The sequence below is a fragment of the Coffea eugenioides genome, chromosome 5, assembly GCF_003713205.1.
Source record: "Coffea eugenioides isolate CCC68of chromosome 5, Ceug_1.0, whole genome shotgun sequence".
Lineage (NCBI taxonomy): Eukaryota > Viridiplantae > Streptophyta > Magnoliopsida > Gentianales > Rubiaceae > Coffea > Coffea eugenioides.
Window position 1 is genome coordinate 9,513,126 of NC_040039.1, and position 15,371 is coordinate 9,528,496.

Here is a 15,371-nt window from a genome sequence, read left to right on the forward strand (position 1 = left end):
TTTATTTTTCCTTTGGTTAGACTCTATGAACAATAGTATTAAGTCTTAGCTGCTAAGAACAAAGCTATCTCTCCTCTATTCTGATTAACATTTTTGTATGCTTGACAAACAAATATCGACTCCAGCTGGAGTGGTTTCTCCAGGAAAAAAAACGTTTACAAAAATATTAATGTTCTATTTTCTCGATAATGGTCTATATATTCTCAACAAGAGGTTTGTCCGCTAGCTAGACCAAAAGAATTTAAATATAATCCAGTTAGATTGCATTTTTTTAAAAGCAAATTTACAGAAAAAAAATATTAATGTACTATTTTCTTTATATGGGCGAATTCATGTAATTCGTATTACTTCTAACATTTACAACAATGAAATGTCTATTATTTGTAGTTAAAAATAATACTGCAATTTTTTATTACAGCTTGAAAACACTCGAATTGAAACTTGATTATGGTCAAGTTCAACTTTGAACTCGAACTCGAACTCTACATTATGTTCTTGATTGCGTTCAAGCCTCATAATTTAGTTTTTGGAATCTCATAAATTAAAGATAGGCTTAGCTTGATTGAGCGTATACTTGATCCCATTTCACTTGTTTCCTTTTCCACTATGTTTTGAAACTTCGATGAGGTAGCGACTCAATTGAAACTTGATTATGGTCAAGTTCAACTTTGAACTCGAACTCGAACTCGAACTCTACATTATGTTCTTGATTGCGTTCAAGCCTCATAATTTAGTTTTTGGAATCTCATAAATTAAAGATAGGCTTAGCTTGATTGAGCCTATACTCGATCCCATTTCACTTGTTTCCTTTTCCACTATGTTTTGAAACTTCGATGAGGTAGCAACTCAGTGGAGTTCAGGATCAATGGGTTCGACTAGTTCAACCGGAGATCAAACCGAATGATGTTATAAATATATCATAAATACATATTAAAAAATTTCCCTCAAAATGGTGGTTTACTATATATATATATATATATATACATATATTTCTTAAATTAGTAGTTTACAACTTTATATACATATTTAAGGAGTATAGATTTAGTCCAAAAGGACTAACTTAAAAAATTATAGGTAAAAATATAACTTAAAAAATATATTGGGTTAATTTTGCACTTTGTTTAAACAATTAGGTATTAAAATAAGATTACTAAAGGTTGTACGACCTCCAAAGCCAAAAAAGAAAAAAGAAAAGAGAAAAGATACACAAAATCGAAAAGTCAAAAGGAAATAAGGATCTTACCCACCGGATATGGTCCACCGTCTATGGTTTAGTCAACAGTAGTGATCGATCAAAGAGCAAAAAAAAAAAAAAAAGAAGTCTAGAATTCAAAATTGAAAAAACCAAAATTTACACAAAATTTAATCGGTTCTCCCAGGTTTTACTCTTTGACCGATTAAGTTTGACCGGATTTTTTTATAGCCAGTTGTTTTTAAAAAACTCAAACCGAATGTCCAGCCAATTGCCGATTTGACCACCGGCCGATCTGGCCCGAATTTAGCAATACGGCTTTTCAGCGGTAGCCATTACAAAACGGATCTAACCACCAGTACTTGGACTAGTGGCTGTCTAATGGTATTTAAGTATCTTAGCGGCTGGAAGTGGGCTCCCCCCAAGGCCCGGTCTATATATTATCCATCCGGGGAATTGTTGGGGCCTAATTACCACATGTTATTTGAGGCAATTAACAATTTCAAATGTAATCTTGGAGGAAGATGTAAAGTAGATTTACTTGTAAAAAAAAAAATACAAACTAACGTGTGGCAGAAAAAAATTGTTCAATATTTCGTTTAAAAGAAATGTAATTCGAGCATGTTTGAGAATAACTGTTCCTTTGAAGGGGACAATTGATGTCAAGTCACAGATGCACCGATGGCAAATATCGTTCTATGATTCGTCATGGCAAAGATTGTTTTTTTAACTCAAGAATAAACGGATTTATTATATCTATGGTGCATTGCTTGTGATTTTCATATTTTGTACTTTTGTTATTCTTGTTTCTAGTCTTCTTCTAGCAGAATAATTATTGAAATTATGCCCAGCTTCATCGCAAAATATGTAAATGCAGAATGCACACTACAATATTGAATAAATAGAAGAAATCTTAGTATTGAGAAGCCAATGCAGATAGCAAAACATCAAGAAACATATGCCGCTATATATAGATATGTATACGTTTGTATATAGACAGATTTACACATACATACATGCATGCATATATACATATATATATATATATGTTTATGTATATATATGTACATACATATATGCATACATGTATAAATACATACATAAATAATTACACCCATACATACATATGTACATACTTATTCAATTGTAATTACTTCAACAAAATGATCCACTTTATAAATAAGTGTAGAATTGTTCAGATATAAAGTTCTTCTAGAGATATTATAAAGATTTAGAAATATATCTGTCATATAGCTAATTCAGTACACATTTTAAAGCCTTTAAAACTGCAACCAATTGAAACATAAGAAGCCATGTTGATCAAAATTTCAGACATTAGGGACTAAATAAAAAATCAACAACTTTGATGTGTTAGGAAAACATGAGGTACAATTTTGATATGTTAGCAAAACATTGATAACAAAAACTACACTTTTGCAACTTTGATAGCAAAACATTTATAACTTCATTAGCTAGATTAAAAAAAATTCAAGTGAGAACTTGAAAGATAAGTTTGTATAAGTTTAATTTGTAAGATAAATTAAATTTGAGGGACTTATGATGCAAATAAGATTAATTCTTCTAAAACAAGAGTTGTATTAGAAGATGGAAACTAAATCTAAATAGCAATATATAGTATCCAATTTCTATATGAATTTATCTAATTTATTTGTCTATAAATCTCTCATAGTTTAAGCTAGCTAGATTAATAAACACAAAACAAAGTTGTGAGATTTTAGAGAAATTTTGGAGAGAGAACAAGGAAGGAATTTTGGCCAACGCCTAGAGAGAGAAATTGTCTCTATTCTCTTCCTTTTGTTGATCGAAACCTAGGTTCACATGATTTAGGGTTTCTTCATCTTCTCCAAAAACAACTTGAGTGTTTAGATCTTGATAGTAACCTAGCAATTTTCTAGTTCAAGTAGTTTTAATCTAAAAGGTTTTTAGCCAAAAAGATTCATATGAATCACCGTTAGAGGCCAAGCACGTGCGCAGCTTGAGTGGATCTCTTGTCCTGCATCAAAATCTCTATCAGTTTAGGAAGATCTTCACAGTTTGAGCTGATCTTTATAAACAAACTTATTATCACATGGATTTAATCAAAGAATGATCTTTTAAAGGAATAAAAAATTTTAATTTTTTCATGTGCATGCTTTTAAGATTCCTTACAGTATCTACTACTCTAGTCTATACTAATCTTCCTAATAGTAGGATTGCTAAGTTGGTGTTAGTAGTTGTGTAACATACTATGTCATATTTCCTCAATTAGGAAAATAATAAATTGCAAGTCAATTGGATGGAGAGAAAAAGAGAAATATGGAGACAATAATAGAAATATATCGCTATTTAAAGGAGAAGAAGCTCACCAAATGAGAACACAAATGAAATTTTTACCAATTTCCTGCTTGGCTGTCCAGTCTTAAAGTTATACATGTGACTCTTGTACCTCTAGCATTATGGCTATCTTGTATATAATCAATGGTACAATCTACCAATGTTTTAACTCAGAATTCCTTGCCAAAGTGAACAAGAAATTAGAAATGAATTTCTAATTTATAGAGTATATCTTATGGATTGGACCAAAATGACATTTTAAGGGTTTGATAATTATTTCATACACTATGAATTGTTACAATCATTGTATGGTAGACTCACTAAAACATATATGGTAACTACTAAACGAAAGAATCAAGAATAAGTAAAACTATTTAGTTCTCACAAGGTACTAATAGTTTTCACTTACGTATAGGTGAAATTAGGAAATAGTTATGAGGTGGAATGTGAAATAAAATTAAGTGGATGTCTATATCTGTCAAAAGTTACACTGTCTGTATTGATTAAAAAACAATTACATGCATTTTCTATTATGTCACTGTAACAAAAAGTTTTATCTTCCACTACATGTAAAGTTCTGTATTTAATTGTTTGGTTCGCCTCAATTCCTTCAAATGGTATGAGAACAACCTATGTGTGAAAAGGAAAAGAAAATCTGATCATAACCAAATAAAAGAACAAAATAACTAAGCAGGTTATTCATTTAATTTGTGGTTAAAAGGAAATTGTCTTCCTTTAACGTGTTTCTTTGGAAAAAAAAAAAAGAAAAAAACTTCAATGAACGCAGTCAGCTAGTTAAAAATTCAATTTGGATACTTCTTTGAAAAGCAGCTGAAGCTAATAGACTCGGGCCGTTTTCAAAGAAAGTTTTAAAGAAACAAAAGGAAAAAGTAAAATTAGTAATCAGCAGCACATGAAAAGCTCTGTTTTAAAACTCGGACCGGACCGGCCGGTCGAATCGGGAACCGGCCAGGTAGCCGGTCCGAGTCATATTAAAAATCGGAAATTTAAAACTCGGTCAAAGCCGGTCAAAAATCGGATTTGACCGGGTTTGACCGGGAAAAACCGATTTTTTCGGTTCAACAGTAATTTTTTTAAAAAAAATTCAAACTTTTTAATATTATGTTTTGACCCCCTAAATTGTTAAAACTTATTGATATATCTCAAATATTTGATACTTTATAAATATTGTCCAAAAATTTGATGTTATTTTTCAATTAAATTCATAATTTTAATTCTAAACTTGTTAATATTTATTAAATAATATAAATTACTACTTGATTGTTCTAATTTCTTTGTATTTTCTTGTTAAATATATTTGAAACATCAAATATATATGAATATACCTTTATTAATATCAATATATTATTAGATATTATATATATAATATTTTAATTTTTAAATAATTTTTATTTATGATGTCATCCGGTTCGACCCCTATCGACTCCCGATCGAACCCATTGACCCCTGACCTCGACCGAGTTGCTATCCGGTCCGGTTCTGAAAACATAGATGAAAAGTAAGGCCCGTGGGAACTCCAAAAAATAAAAACAATAAAAGAAATGTTCTTTGATGATTTCATCACATCTTCGGTCAACTTATTGCAAGGCTAATATCAAAGAGATAATTCCACCTCCAATGAAGATTCCTCCTTATTGCGTTTCTCTATCTTTAGACTCCGGTCTATATATATGTTCTTGGAGAAAGCATAATTACCGCATGTTATTTGAGGCAATTAACAATTTCAGATGTAATCTTGGAGAAAGATGTAAAGTAGTTTTACTAATCAATAAAACAAACATGTAGAAAATTCACCCACCATTCTTAACAACCTTCTCTAAGAGCCTTTGCCTATTGTATCTTGTTGGGTGGGACCGATAATAAAAGCGGACCGGGGGCAACCATGCATGAGCCCTAGTTCAATAAGTCCCTCCTCTTCCTAGTATGAGGAAGTGTGATGTCTATTTTTTGCTTCCAACTTCTGCTCTTATTATAAACATATCTGAATTTATGCATGTTAATGCACACGTATATGTGTGTGTACAAGCTTGTAATTTGTAGAGAATAAGTTTTCGTATTCTTTAGTTTATGTGAATTGTTAGAATGATAGTAATTTTTTATTTATCAAATTGATTAGTCAACTATGACCTGATTAACCAAATTATCAAAAAGAACTAGTATACATCTATAGATTTGACTTGGAAGGACAATTGGAACCTTATTTATAAGTTGAGGTACCTAAGAAACCTTTTTAAAAGTTGAGGGACAGCATAGATTTATTTATAGAAGTTACTATTGGAGTCATTTATCACTTAGATAAATAGCTTATATTCAATTTTAACTATCCACTTTATACTAGTGGAGTTGTGCGGATATGAAGTACTTTTAGACATGTTATAGGGAGTTTTTTTTTTAATTTTTTTTATTTATTTATTCATGGAAAATATAACAAAATATTCCTCTTACATAATCCTCATTTTTCTAATTGAAGGTATCCCTATTCTGTCCAAACGGATTGCCCCACGAGGCAACCTTGGGAATGTACTGAAGGTGTCATAAATCTCAATTTGTTTATCTGGATGAGATATACCCACATTAGATAAAGCATCAGCAACTGTGTTAGCCTCCCGATAGCAGTGCGTGAATCTAGATGGATCATCTAATAACTGCCAAATCTGGTTGACGTATCTTCGAATTTTCCACGGACATTGAGTACGACGTTGAATGATCCCAATTAAAACCAATGAATCTGATTGTACACATATGTTTCCAAAACCCTTATGTATACAGATCTAAAGACCAATAAGAAGAGCACAAGCCTCTGCACGGAGACATGTAGTTTCTCCCAGATATGCCGAAAAACCAATCATTGGCAATCCAGTGGAATCCCGGAGTATGCCCCCACCTCCACCTATTCCTGGATTACCCTTAGCACATCCATCCGTGTTAAGAGTATACCTCCCTGTCTCTTTGGTTTCCCAGCGGATACCTTGATATACAACTGTACCTCCAGGTGCATTTGACCAATCATACAATTGACAAAAAGATTGTAGTCTTATCAGTTGTTTAAAATGTATTCCTACCATGGATTGGACTTCTGAGAAGATGGCTTGGCGAATGGCTGATGATTGCATCTGGACACCCTCAAACATTGCTTTGTTCCTTGCCTTCCAAATCTGCCAGCAAATTACACTAGGAAGAATACGACAAATAAGCCTTCGTAACTCAGAATCCTGTGAAAACAACCACCAATCTACTATGCGTGCTCGTAGAAAAGATCCTGAGAATTTTATTCCACATAACCCTCCAAAATAATTCCAAAGTAATGACGCAATGTGTCCATTGGAGAATAAATGCTCAATAGACTCCTCAGAAGCCTCAGTGCAGCAAAAGCACTTTGACGGCAAATGGAAACCAAATTTACGAAGCTTATCCGGTGTCGGTATTCTCCTCAGAAGAAGTCTCATCATGAAAAATGAAACTTTCACAGGTATCCGAGGGTGCCAAATGGAAGCAAATACCATAGACGTGGGTCGGGCCTGCCTAATATCCCCAAAAGCTGAGTGTAGAGAGAAATTTCCAGTTGTTGTGGGCATCCAAATGACTTCAGCTATACTTCCTTCTTCTGGGGCCATTTGTTCTGAAATGGAATAAGCAATTTCCTTTGGCAATGTATGGTAAAGCAGGTTCAAATCCCAATGGCCGTTGCTTACGAAGTTTCGGAACGTCAAATTTGGGATAACCGGAACCTTTAGAAACAATGCACCACTCCCCAACCAGTTGTCGTACCAAAAATGACACGCCCCATATTTGGCCACCCATAATATTGAGAGTTCCACTTGTCTGCTCACATTGATCATCCTTCGCCAAATTGCCGAATCCGTTGGCCTGAGTTCTACCTGACAAGGATGCAGACATTTACAATACTTTGCTTTCATGAAGGTTGACCACAGTGATGATTCAGTTCGGAATTTCCACCATAACTTGGAGGAAAAGGCTATGTAGACGTCACATAATCTCCGAAATCCAATTCCCCCTTCCTCAACTGGATAGCACAATTGAGGCCAACTTATCCAATGAAGCTTCGACTCCTCGGGTGAGGATCCCCACAGGAATGCCGAGCATGCCTTTTCTATAGTTTTTAACACCGAACTGGGAATAACTGCAGCTGACATTAGGTGAACTGGTATTGATGATAATACATGCTTGATTAGAATAATTTTTCCTCCAAAGGAAAGTAACCTTGATTTCCAAGACAGAATCCTTGCTAGTATTGCGTGACAAACTTCTCCAAAATAAGATGATTTGCATCTTCCAATGTAGAGCGGAAACCCTAAATAGCGTACTGGAAATGACTTGCGGGCAAACCTAGAAATGCGATCAAGCAGCCGTCGTCTTGCCATTGGTACAGATGGATGAACTATATAACAGCTTTTTTGTACATTTATTAATTGGCCCGAACATCTTTGATAATCATCTAACACTTTCATGATAGCCTTCAGGGAAAATGAGGATCCATTTGCAAAAATAAGAACATCATCCGCAAATGCCAAGTGAGTAATAGACGGGCATCCATATGGAACTTTGAAACCCACAAATCTTGGTTGCATGACAAGATTATTCAGTGCTCTAGATAACACCTCTGCCCCTATAATAAATAATGCTGGTGATAATGGGTCACCCTGACGGAGTCCTCTCGAAGATTTGAAAAAACCATATAAGGATCCATTTATAATGACGGAAAACCAGACATTAGAAATCAGTCGCCAAACCATATCAATGAATCTCTCACCAAAACCGAACCTTCTCAGAACATTGATAATATGACCCCATGCCACTCTGTCATATGTCTTAGACATGTCTAGTTTCATAACCACATTACCACCTCTATTCTTTTTCGCCATACCCGATATCACCTCCTGTGCAAGTAGGAAGTTTTCGGTTATATTACGACCCTTCACAAATCCTGTCTGCTGGGAAGAAATAATTTTTGGCAATATTTCCGCCACTCTGTCTGCCAAGATCCTTGATAATAGCTTGTTGAAGAAGTTACATAGGCTGATGGGTCTAAATTGAGAAAAATCTTGAGGATTTGGCACCTTTGGAATTAGAACAATTGAAGTAGAGGTGATGAAACGAGGAAGTTCTGCTCCACAGAAAAAACTGAGTACCGCCTTGTAGACATCTTGGGCGATGACTGGCCATGCAAAAGTAAAAAATTTTCCCGTGAATCCATCTGGGCCAGCAGCACTTTCTTCATCCATTGCCTTCAGGACTCTAAAAACCTCTTCAATTGAAGGGATTTCTTCCAACTTCACATTATCCTCTCCCGAAATCATAGGTGGAATTAGGTGTAGCATATCTGCAGATGATCCCAAAGAATCCGAGAAAAGTTTAGAGAAATAGGTGGTTGCTTCACTTGCTATATCAGCTTCATTGTCCACCCAAACACCATTGGCTTTTTTGATACGATAAATCATAGCTTGAGCCCGTCTTTGTCTTACTATCGCATGAAAATACTTTGAATTGGTATCTCCCTGTCGAAGCCATTTCACCCTGGCCTTTTGCCTCCAAAATTGTTCTTCAATTGATAATGCATGTCTCAGCTCCGCCTGAGCCTTTTTGAGTTCAATCTGGCACTCCTCGGAATCATCTTGATCTACTACTTCTTCTGCCCGTTGCACCGCCATTTCCGCAGATCGCATATTATCGATCACGTTTCCAAAGTGTTCTTTGTTCCATGTCTGAATAGCTTTTCTTGTTGCTAATAATTTAGAACATAGAGCACGCATCGGAGATCCATTGACATCTTGATTCCAAGCCTGGCTTATCACCTCCAAGAGTTGTGGTTTAGTCGTCCACACATTCAAAAATCGAAATGGACGCGGCTTAGCATCTGATTGAGCAACAAATGAGAGCTTTAACGGTGAATGGTCAGATGGATGTCTAGCCAAGTGAAGGACAGAAATGTTATAAGAAAGATCCAGACATGCCCCGTTGACTAAGAACCTGTCTAACCTCTTTGAAATCCGAGCTCTACTTCGTCGATTGTTTGACCATGTAAAATTGGGTCCTGAGAAGCCAACATCAAATACTCCAGCCTCCTCCATGAAAGACAGAAATTCCACTCCTTCTGTTATAGCAAATGGACGACCTCCCCTTTTTTCATGAGGTGCCACAATAACATTAAAATCACCCCCAATACACCAAGGAAGAAAACTAGGCTTATCAGCTAACAATGAGGACCATAAGTCACGCCGCTCGTCAACTGAGCATTTAGCATGGACAAAGGACATAATTATTGGAGAAGGAATTAGGGGACTTTGTACATGTAGAGAAATATGCTGATCAGAATTACCAACAATCGAGCAAAGGAAAGGATTATTGTAGAACACCCAAATATCACTTGAACAATTAACAAGCACGTAATCAAATAATAGACGTAGACGAATGGTCTGTATTTTAGATACGTCTAACTTTGGCTCACAAATCACAACAAATTGGAAATGATGTGTCCGTACTAAATTGATTAATCTTCGTAGATTAGGTGCTTTAGCTACTCCTCTAATATTCCAAAAAATGCCATTAATCATGAGAAAGAACCTGGAATGAGTTGTTGGAAGATGTCTCTGACCGTGAGCGCAAAATTCTGTCGGTTTGCAAATTAGCCCTCAAACCTTTTGTCCTTTTTTGTTTGGGATTACGGTCAGCCACCCCTGTTTGATAGGGAGTTAGGAATACAGCTGTCATGTAAATAGTTAATTCAGTTCACATTTAAAAAGCTTTAAAACTATACCTGGCAATTGGGCAGGTTGGGTGGGTTTTGGGCGGGTTGATGTTGGGTTTTCATTTAAATGGGTTACACCCAATCCGCCTAACTTTAGACTGGGTTAATTTTGGGTTGGGTCATATTGGATTATCTTAAACTCATGACCCAAATATGACCCAATATATTCAATAATAGATTTTGATACATAAACTCTCTCAAATATATTTTCACATACAAAAAAAAATTCACACACATAAATACATTTTCACATAAATAGATATATTTTCACACATTAAAACACCCACAGATACAAACACACACTCACTTTTTAAGTTCTTTTGAAATATTTGATTTTATTATCCTTTCAGAGTAATTATTTGACATGCTGCTCCTGAACCAATGAAAGAGTTTGACATAGATATACAAAGATCTCACTCGATCTCATTTAATGTGTCAAGTGGATCCCACCTAACATGTAAATTTCCAATAGTCAAAAATAAAAATTTGTTGGATGGGAGTGTTTTTCAAAAATTAATTTTTCAAATATAATAAAAATTTTTAAAAAGTATTCTAAACGGTAATCTAAAAACTAGTTTAAATTTTTTTTAAAATTTTAAAAAATATCTCAAAATATATTTTAGAAACTCTTCTACTCTTAAATATCCCAAAATATCTTCTGAAAATATTCCAAAATATAATCTAAAAACTCTATTACAGCAAAACTTTTTAAAAACACCCCAAAAAATAGTTAATCCAAACGAAGCCAAAGCTATTGAAAATCTAGATATTACTAACATCTATAGATGTGGACGTCCAAGTCGAAATTTCATCTGCGTCCACATGCGTGTTCGTATTGCATTCTCATTGCCTCTAGTCAACTTCTATTTCCTACTTTCTATGCAACTAGACATCTGCTTAGTATAAGCCATGCATTCTCATCAAGTTTGGTTGTACCTTCATCAATTCTAATCACTTTCTATTATCACATTTAAGTAGAAACATTTGTACCTTTTGTCCATGAATGCTAGATAACCTATTTCGTCCGTGAATGCCGGATGGCCTATTCCGTTGGTTAATTAGATTAGATTTTAATTACAAAAAATAGATTAAAAATTATGACATGTCTATTTGATAGATACAAATATGAAAGTTAAATGTCATTCCAACTTAATCAAAAAGCACTTAAGAAAAATATATTATCTTCATTGAGAATTTTTGAGGTAGTCCTGACATTTTTCACATTTTTTTGCTGATGATTCCCTTATTTTCTATCAAGCAAGTGCGTTTGATGCCACAAAATTGATGAGAATTTTAAAATCTTGAAGTGGCCACAAAATTGATGCATTTTGCGTTTAATTTGTTTTTTAATTTAAGTTGGGTAATGGGTACCCAACACAAATATCCAAATCGCCCAAAATATGTATGGATTTTTATTATCCAACCCAAAATTGACCCAATACCCAACTTACCCAACCCAACCTCTCAAATTAGTGGGTGGGTTGGGTGGATTATTGGGTTTTGGATATAATTGTCAGGTCTATTTAAAGCTATAACTAATTGAAACCTAGAAAACCATATTGATCAAACTTTCAAACATTAGAGACTAAAAGCAAATCAATAATTTTAGACACCATAGGCATTGTGGTCACAACATTAGGTACAAATTTGATATGTTAGCTAATTATTGATAACCAAAACTACATTTTCCCTCCAATCTATTGCCCTATATGTAAAAGATATGTTCAAAAATCTTATCTTTTTCGTATAGCTTCAAACATTTGCCTACCGAAACATTTTTCTTATTTCTCAATATATCACTACAAGCGGATCTCTCTATGGTTTACAAGTGATGGATAAAATGGTTCTAATTAACTATGTCATTCATCGGTTCTAAAGTACCCTCTTCGTCCTCTAAAATCTCCATCCAATGAGGACAATAAAAGGACATTCTAAAACGAAAAAAGAATAAATAAAAGGACGTTCTTGGACACGCATGACTTCGTTAACTTGCTTCTACAACAGGGTAACTTTGTTCCACGTCAAAATCAACATGTTTTTAAACCATTATTAGTACATAGTTAATTTATTCTCCTTTCCCACTTTTCTGACTGTGGAATAGTCATTTATCAAGTAATATGACTTTAAACCATTATTAGCACATAGTTAATTTATTCTTCTTTCCCACTTTCCCGACTGTGGAATAGTCATTTATCAAGTAATTTGACTCTTCAAGACAACGACTTTCCACAAAATAGCCCACACATGCGTCTCCGGTCAATGTAGATAACAACCCTTTTCCCAGAAAGTCATATAAATCAACTATTCGTTGAATCCCAGCAATTCAGAGTCCCACCTATTCTGTTCAATCAATTCAAAGATTTTTTGCTATAAATAAGAACACTTTCGAAGCACATCCAGTTGAGTTAAGAGAAGCAAAATGAAAGGAAGAGATAAGAGCTCATCTCCAAATTATCAAAGACCAAGAAGCAGCAACAAGGCGGAGATGGAAGGTTCTGTTCGAAAAGGTTACGTTCCGTTGCTAGTGGGAACTAGTGATGAAGCCATGGAGAGACTTTTTATCCCTATAAAGCTCATCAATCATCCATTTTTAGCTCATTTACTGGATGAATCTGCAAATGAATTTGGCCATAATCAAGAGGGAATGCTGAGAGTTTTGTGTAATGTTGAAAAATTCAAAGAAATGCTCCATAGCATAACAACAAGGCACTGGATTCTGTAAATTTGCATCTCTGCCGTTGTATATGTATACTAATAGCTGAACTACATCGTTTGCTTACAAGTTTCTTCAAGATTTTATCATGCATTGATCCCATTCATGATTTGGTAAATCCATTTTTATAAGTTTTGAGAATCCATTTATCCAAATTTGTTTATGGCAGGTTAGGGTTTTCAACATGTTCTTGTGCATGATGTAAATTTCAGCTGTTCTTCTAAACATCCGTGGTTGAGAAAGTAATTAGAGCCATGGCCAAGTGTTTTCAAGATTAAAGGTGCTCTCTAATTCTCAACAATCAGTAAGATGCCGTTAGAAAAAGTGGACATATATCAGAGCCTGGAGGGTTTAGTGCGGATCCAACTGAATCTGTTGTCTTCTCTTAACTGAATGGTTCTGAAGCTACTTTGACAAAAAGGCCATTTTCCTCGAATGCTGACATGGGGATTCCATGAAGGTTGATGAAGGATAAGTGTTTGCCAACAAAATCTAGTAATCTTTTTTCTTGAATAATAAACTAATTACTGTGTCCCTAAATTCAGTCATGTGCATGCTTATGGCTTATTGCTTGATAAACACATTTATTCAGACGAGAAGGTTTATAGTTATCATGTATGCATTTAATCGTTCAAATGATAAGTCTGTGGAATTAAATTAAGTTGAATGTATATAGTCAAGATAGAAAAAAAATGAGAGAGCCACACTATTTCGTAATTTAACATAAAACAGTATTCCTAGTGGTAGGATTGTTAAATGCGGATTAATAGTGTTGAATTCGATACACAATTTATATTAACTCAATTAGGAAAACTATGAATCTCAAGTCAAATTCGATAGAGACAAAAAAAGAAATATGTTCCGCATTTGTAAAAGAATAAGCTCACTGAATGTGAACATTAAAATGAATTCTCATTTGGTTTTTTTTTGGGCAAATAATTGGCTTAACACCCAATTCTCTGGAAAAACAAAATCATGTTTTGTGTATCAGAACCCTCACCCAAAAAAAAAAAAAAAAATTCTAGGATCCATATAGAGATTATGACGTCAATCCATGTAAAAAGGAAATCTTCAAGCACGAAAAGCAATCAAATTCAGCCTCCGCTCAGCAACTCAATAAGCTCATGTTTCTTCAACTTCGAGAATCCCCTCAAACCACGAGATTTTGCCAGTGCTCTCAGTTCTGTTAGTATTCATCGGCATCCAGTTCTTGTACATTCTCATTATCATCGTCATAAATTCCTGAAATTTCATCCTCAGACATCTCGTCGAATTCGTCACCATCTGAGAAAGTGGCTTCAGTATCAGATTCAGTGTCAAGTCCAACCCCAAATTCAGGCTCCAAACTTTTCTTCTTCCCTTCCTGAACAGAGTTGTCCCGTGGGACAGAACTCATAGCATCTTCATCAGAAAATACAGGCTCAGTTTTCACTAGATGAACTGGTGATCTACGCTGGAAGTTTGACCTTGGTCGAGACATAACTGGAGCATCACTTCTCGCTTCTCGTGCTTCACGCTGTGGTTTGAGTCATATATTACTGTATTTTTCTCTTCAGAGAAAGAGCTATTCTGCTCAGGCTTGTCCAAAATGAAGTCTCCCCCGCTGTCATTGTCACTGCTTCTTTTTCCTTGTTGAACTGAGTGTTTCCTTAAAAGCTTAAGGAGAGAATCGACAGTCTCACTCTCTTTGCCTTTTAGCTCTGTGAGTCCTCAATCTTCCTGAATAATTCAACTATTTCCTTTTCCCTAGGACCAGGAATTGCAGTGGCCTGGAATCTGGGGATGCCAGAGGTAGTAAGCAGAGGCCCATTCTTGGAAGAAAACATCTCAGATTCTTCAAGGCTGTCACAACCCTCTCGGTCTTCATTTTGCCTGTTCCTGTTTCGGGAAAATCCATGCTTCTTTTGCCTTGAGAAATCAGGATCCCTCCTATGATCGCCAGAACTTGCACAACATACAGGAGAGGTATTCCTGACAGTGCACCGCAAATGCTTGATCTTGGCGGAGTTTTTGTTGGAACCACGATAAGGGAGACCAGCGCCTTCAGAAGGCCCATGCCCTGGAACATTTTTGGCAATGAAATGAATTGCACGGGACATTCTTTCTTCTTTTCTTTGTTTTCTTTTTTCCCTTGTTTTTGGGGTAGGTTTTTAAGTATGAATTCTCAAAATACGTCTTGGATAATGTGGAGAACGTTGGAGTCGCCGGTCAGCGGGGAGGCAGCATGAAGCCTTTGTAGCATTTGGACTGTTAATATATAATTCTCATTTGGTTGTTCATTCTTAAAGTCATATATGAGCATTAAAATTTGTAGTTCCCAAAGTATTCAATTGCAAACAAATTGA

The 15,371-nt window shown here is 35.1% G+C and overlaps 1 protein-coding gene across 1 annotated transcript; it reads right to left on the bottom strand.

Moving 5' to 3' along the window:
* Window positions 1-14,212: 14,212 nt before the first annotated feature.
* Window positions 14,213-15,125, bottom strand: LOC113771149 (rho-N domain-containing protein 1, chloroplastic-like). Its single transcript, XM_027315765.1, has 2 exons — window positions 14,760-15,125; window positions 14,213-14,542 (listed from the first exon to the last, which is right to left on the bottom strand). The coding sequence occupies exons 1-2, from the start codon at window positions 15,123-15,125 to the stop codon at window positions 14,213-14,215; spliced, it is 696 nt and encodes a 231-aa protein (XP_027171566.1).
* Between the last annotated feature and the right edge of the window lie 246 nt (window positions 15,126-15,371).

Bases quoted from the DNA above. Each gene is read 5' to 3' on its own strand.
- LOC113771149 (XM_027315765.1), bottom strand. From the start codon at position 15,125: ATGTCCCGTGCAATTCATTTCATTGCCAAAAATGTTCCAGGGCATGGG. The intron at 14,543-14,759 runs GTTGAATTATTC...CTCAAACCACAG, and splicing joins GTCCTAGGGAAAAGGAAATA to CGTGAAGCACGAGAAGCGAG.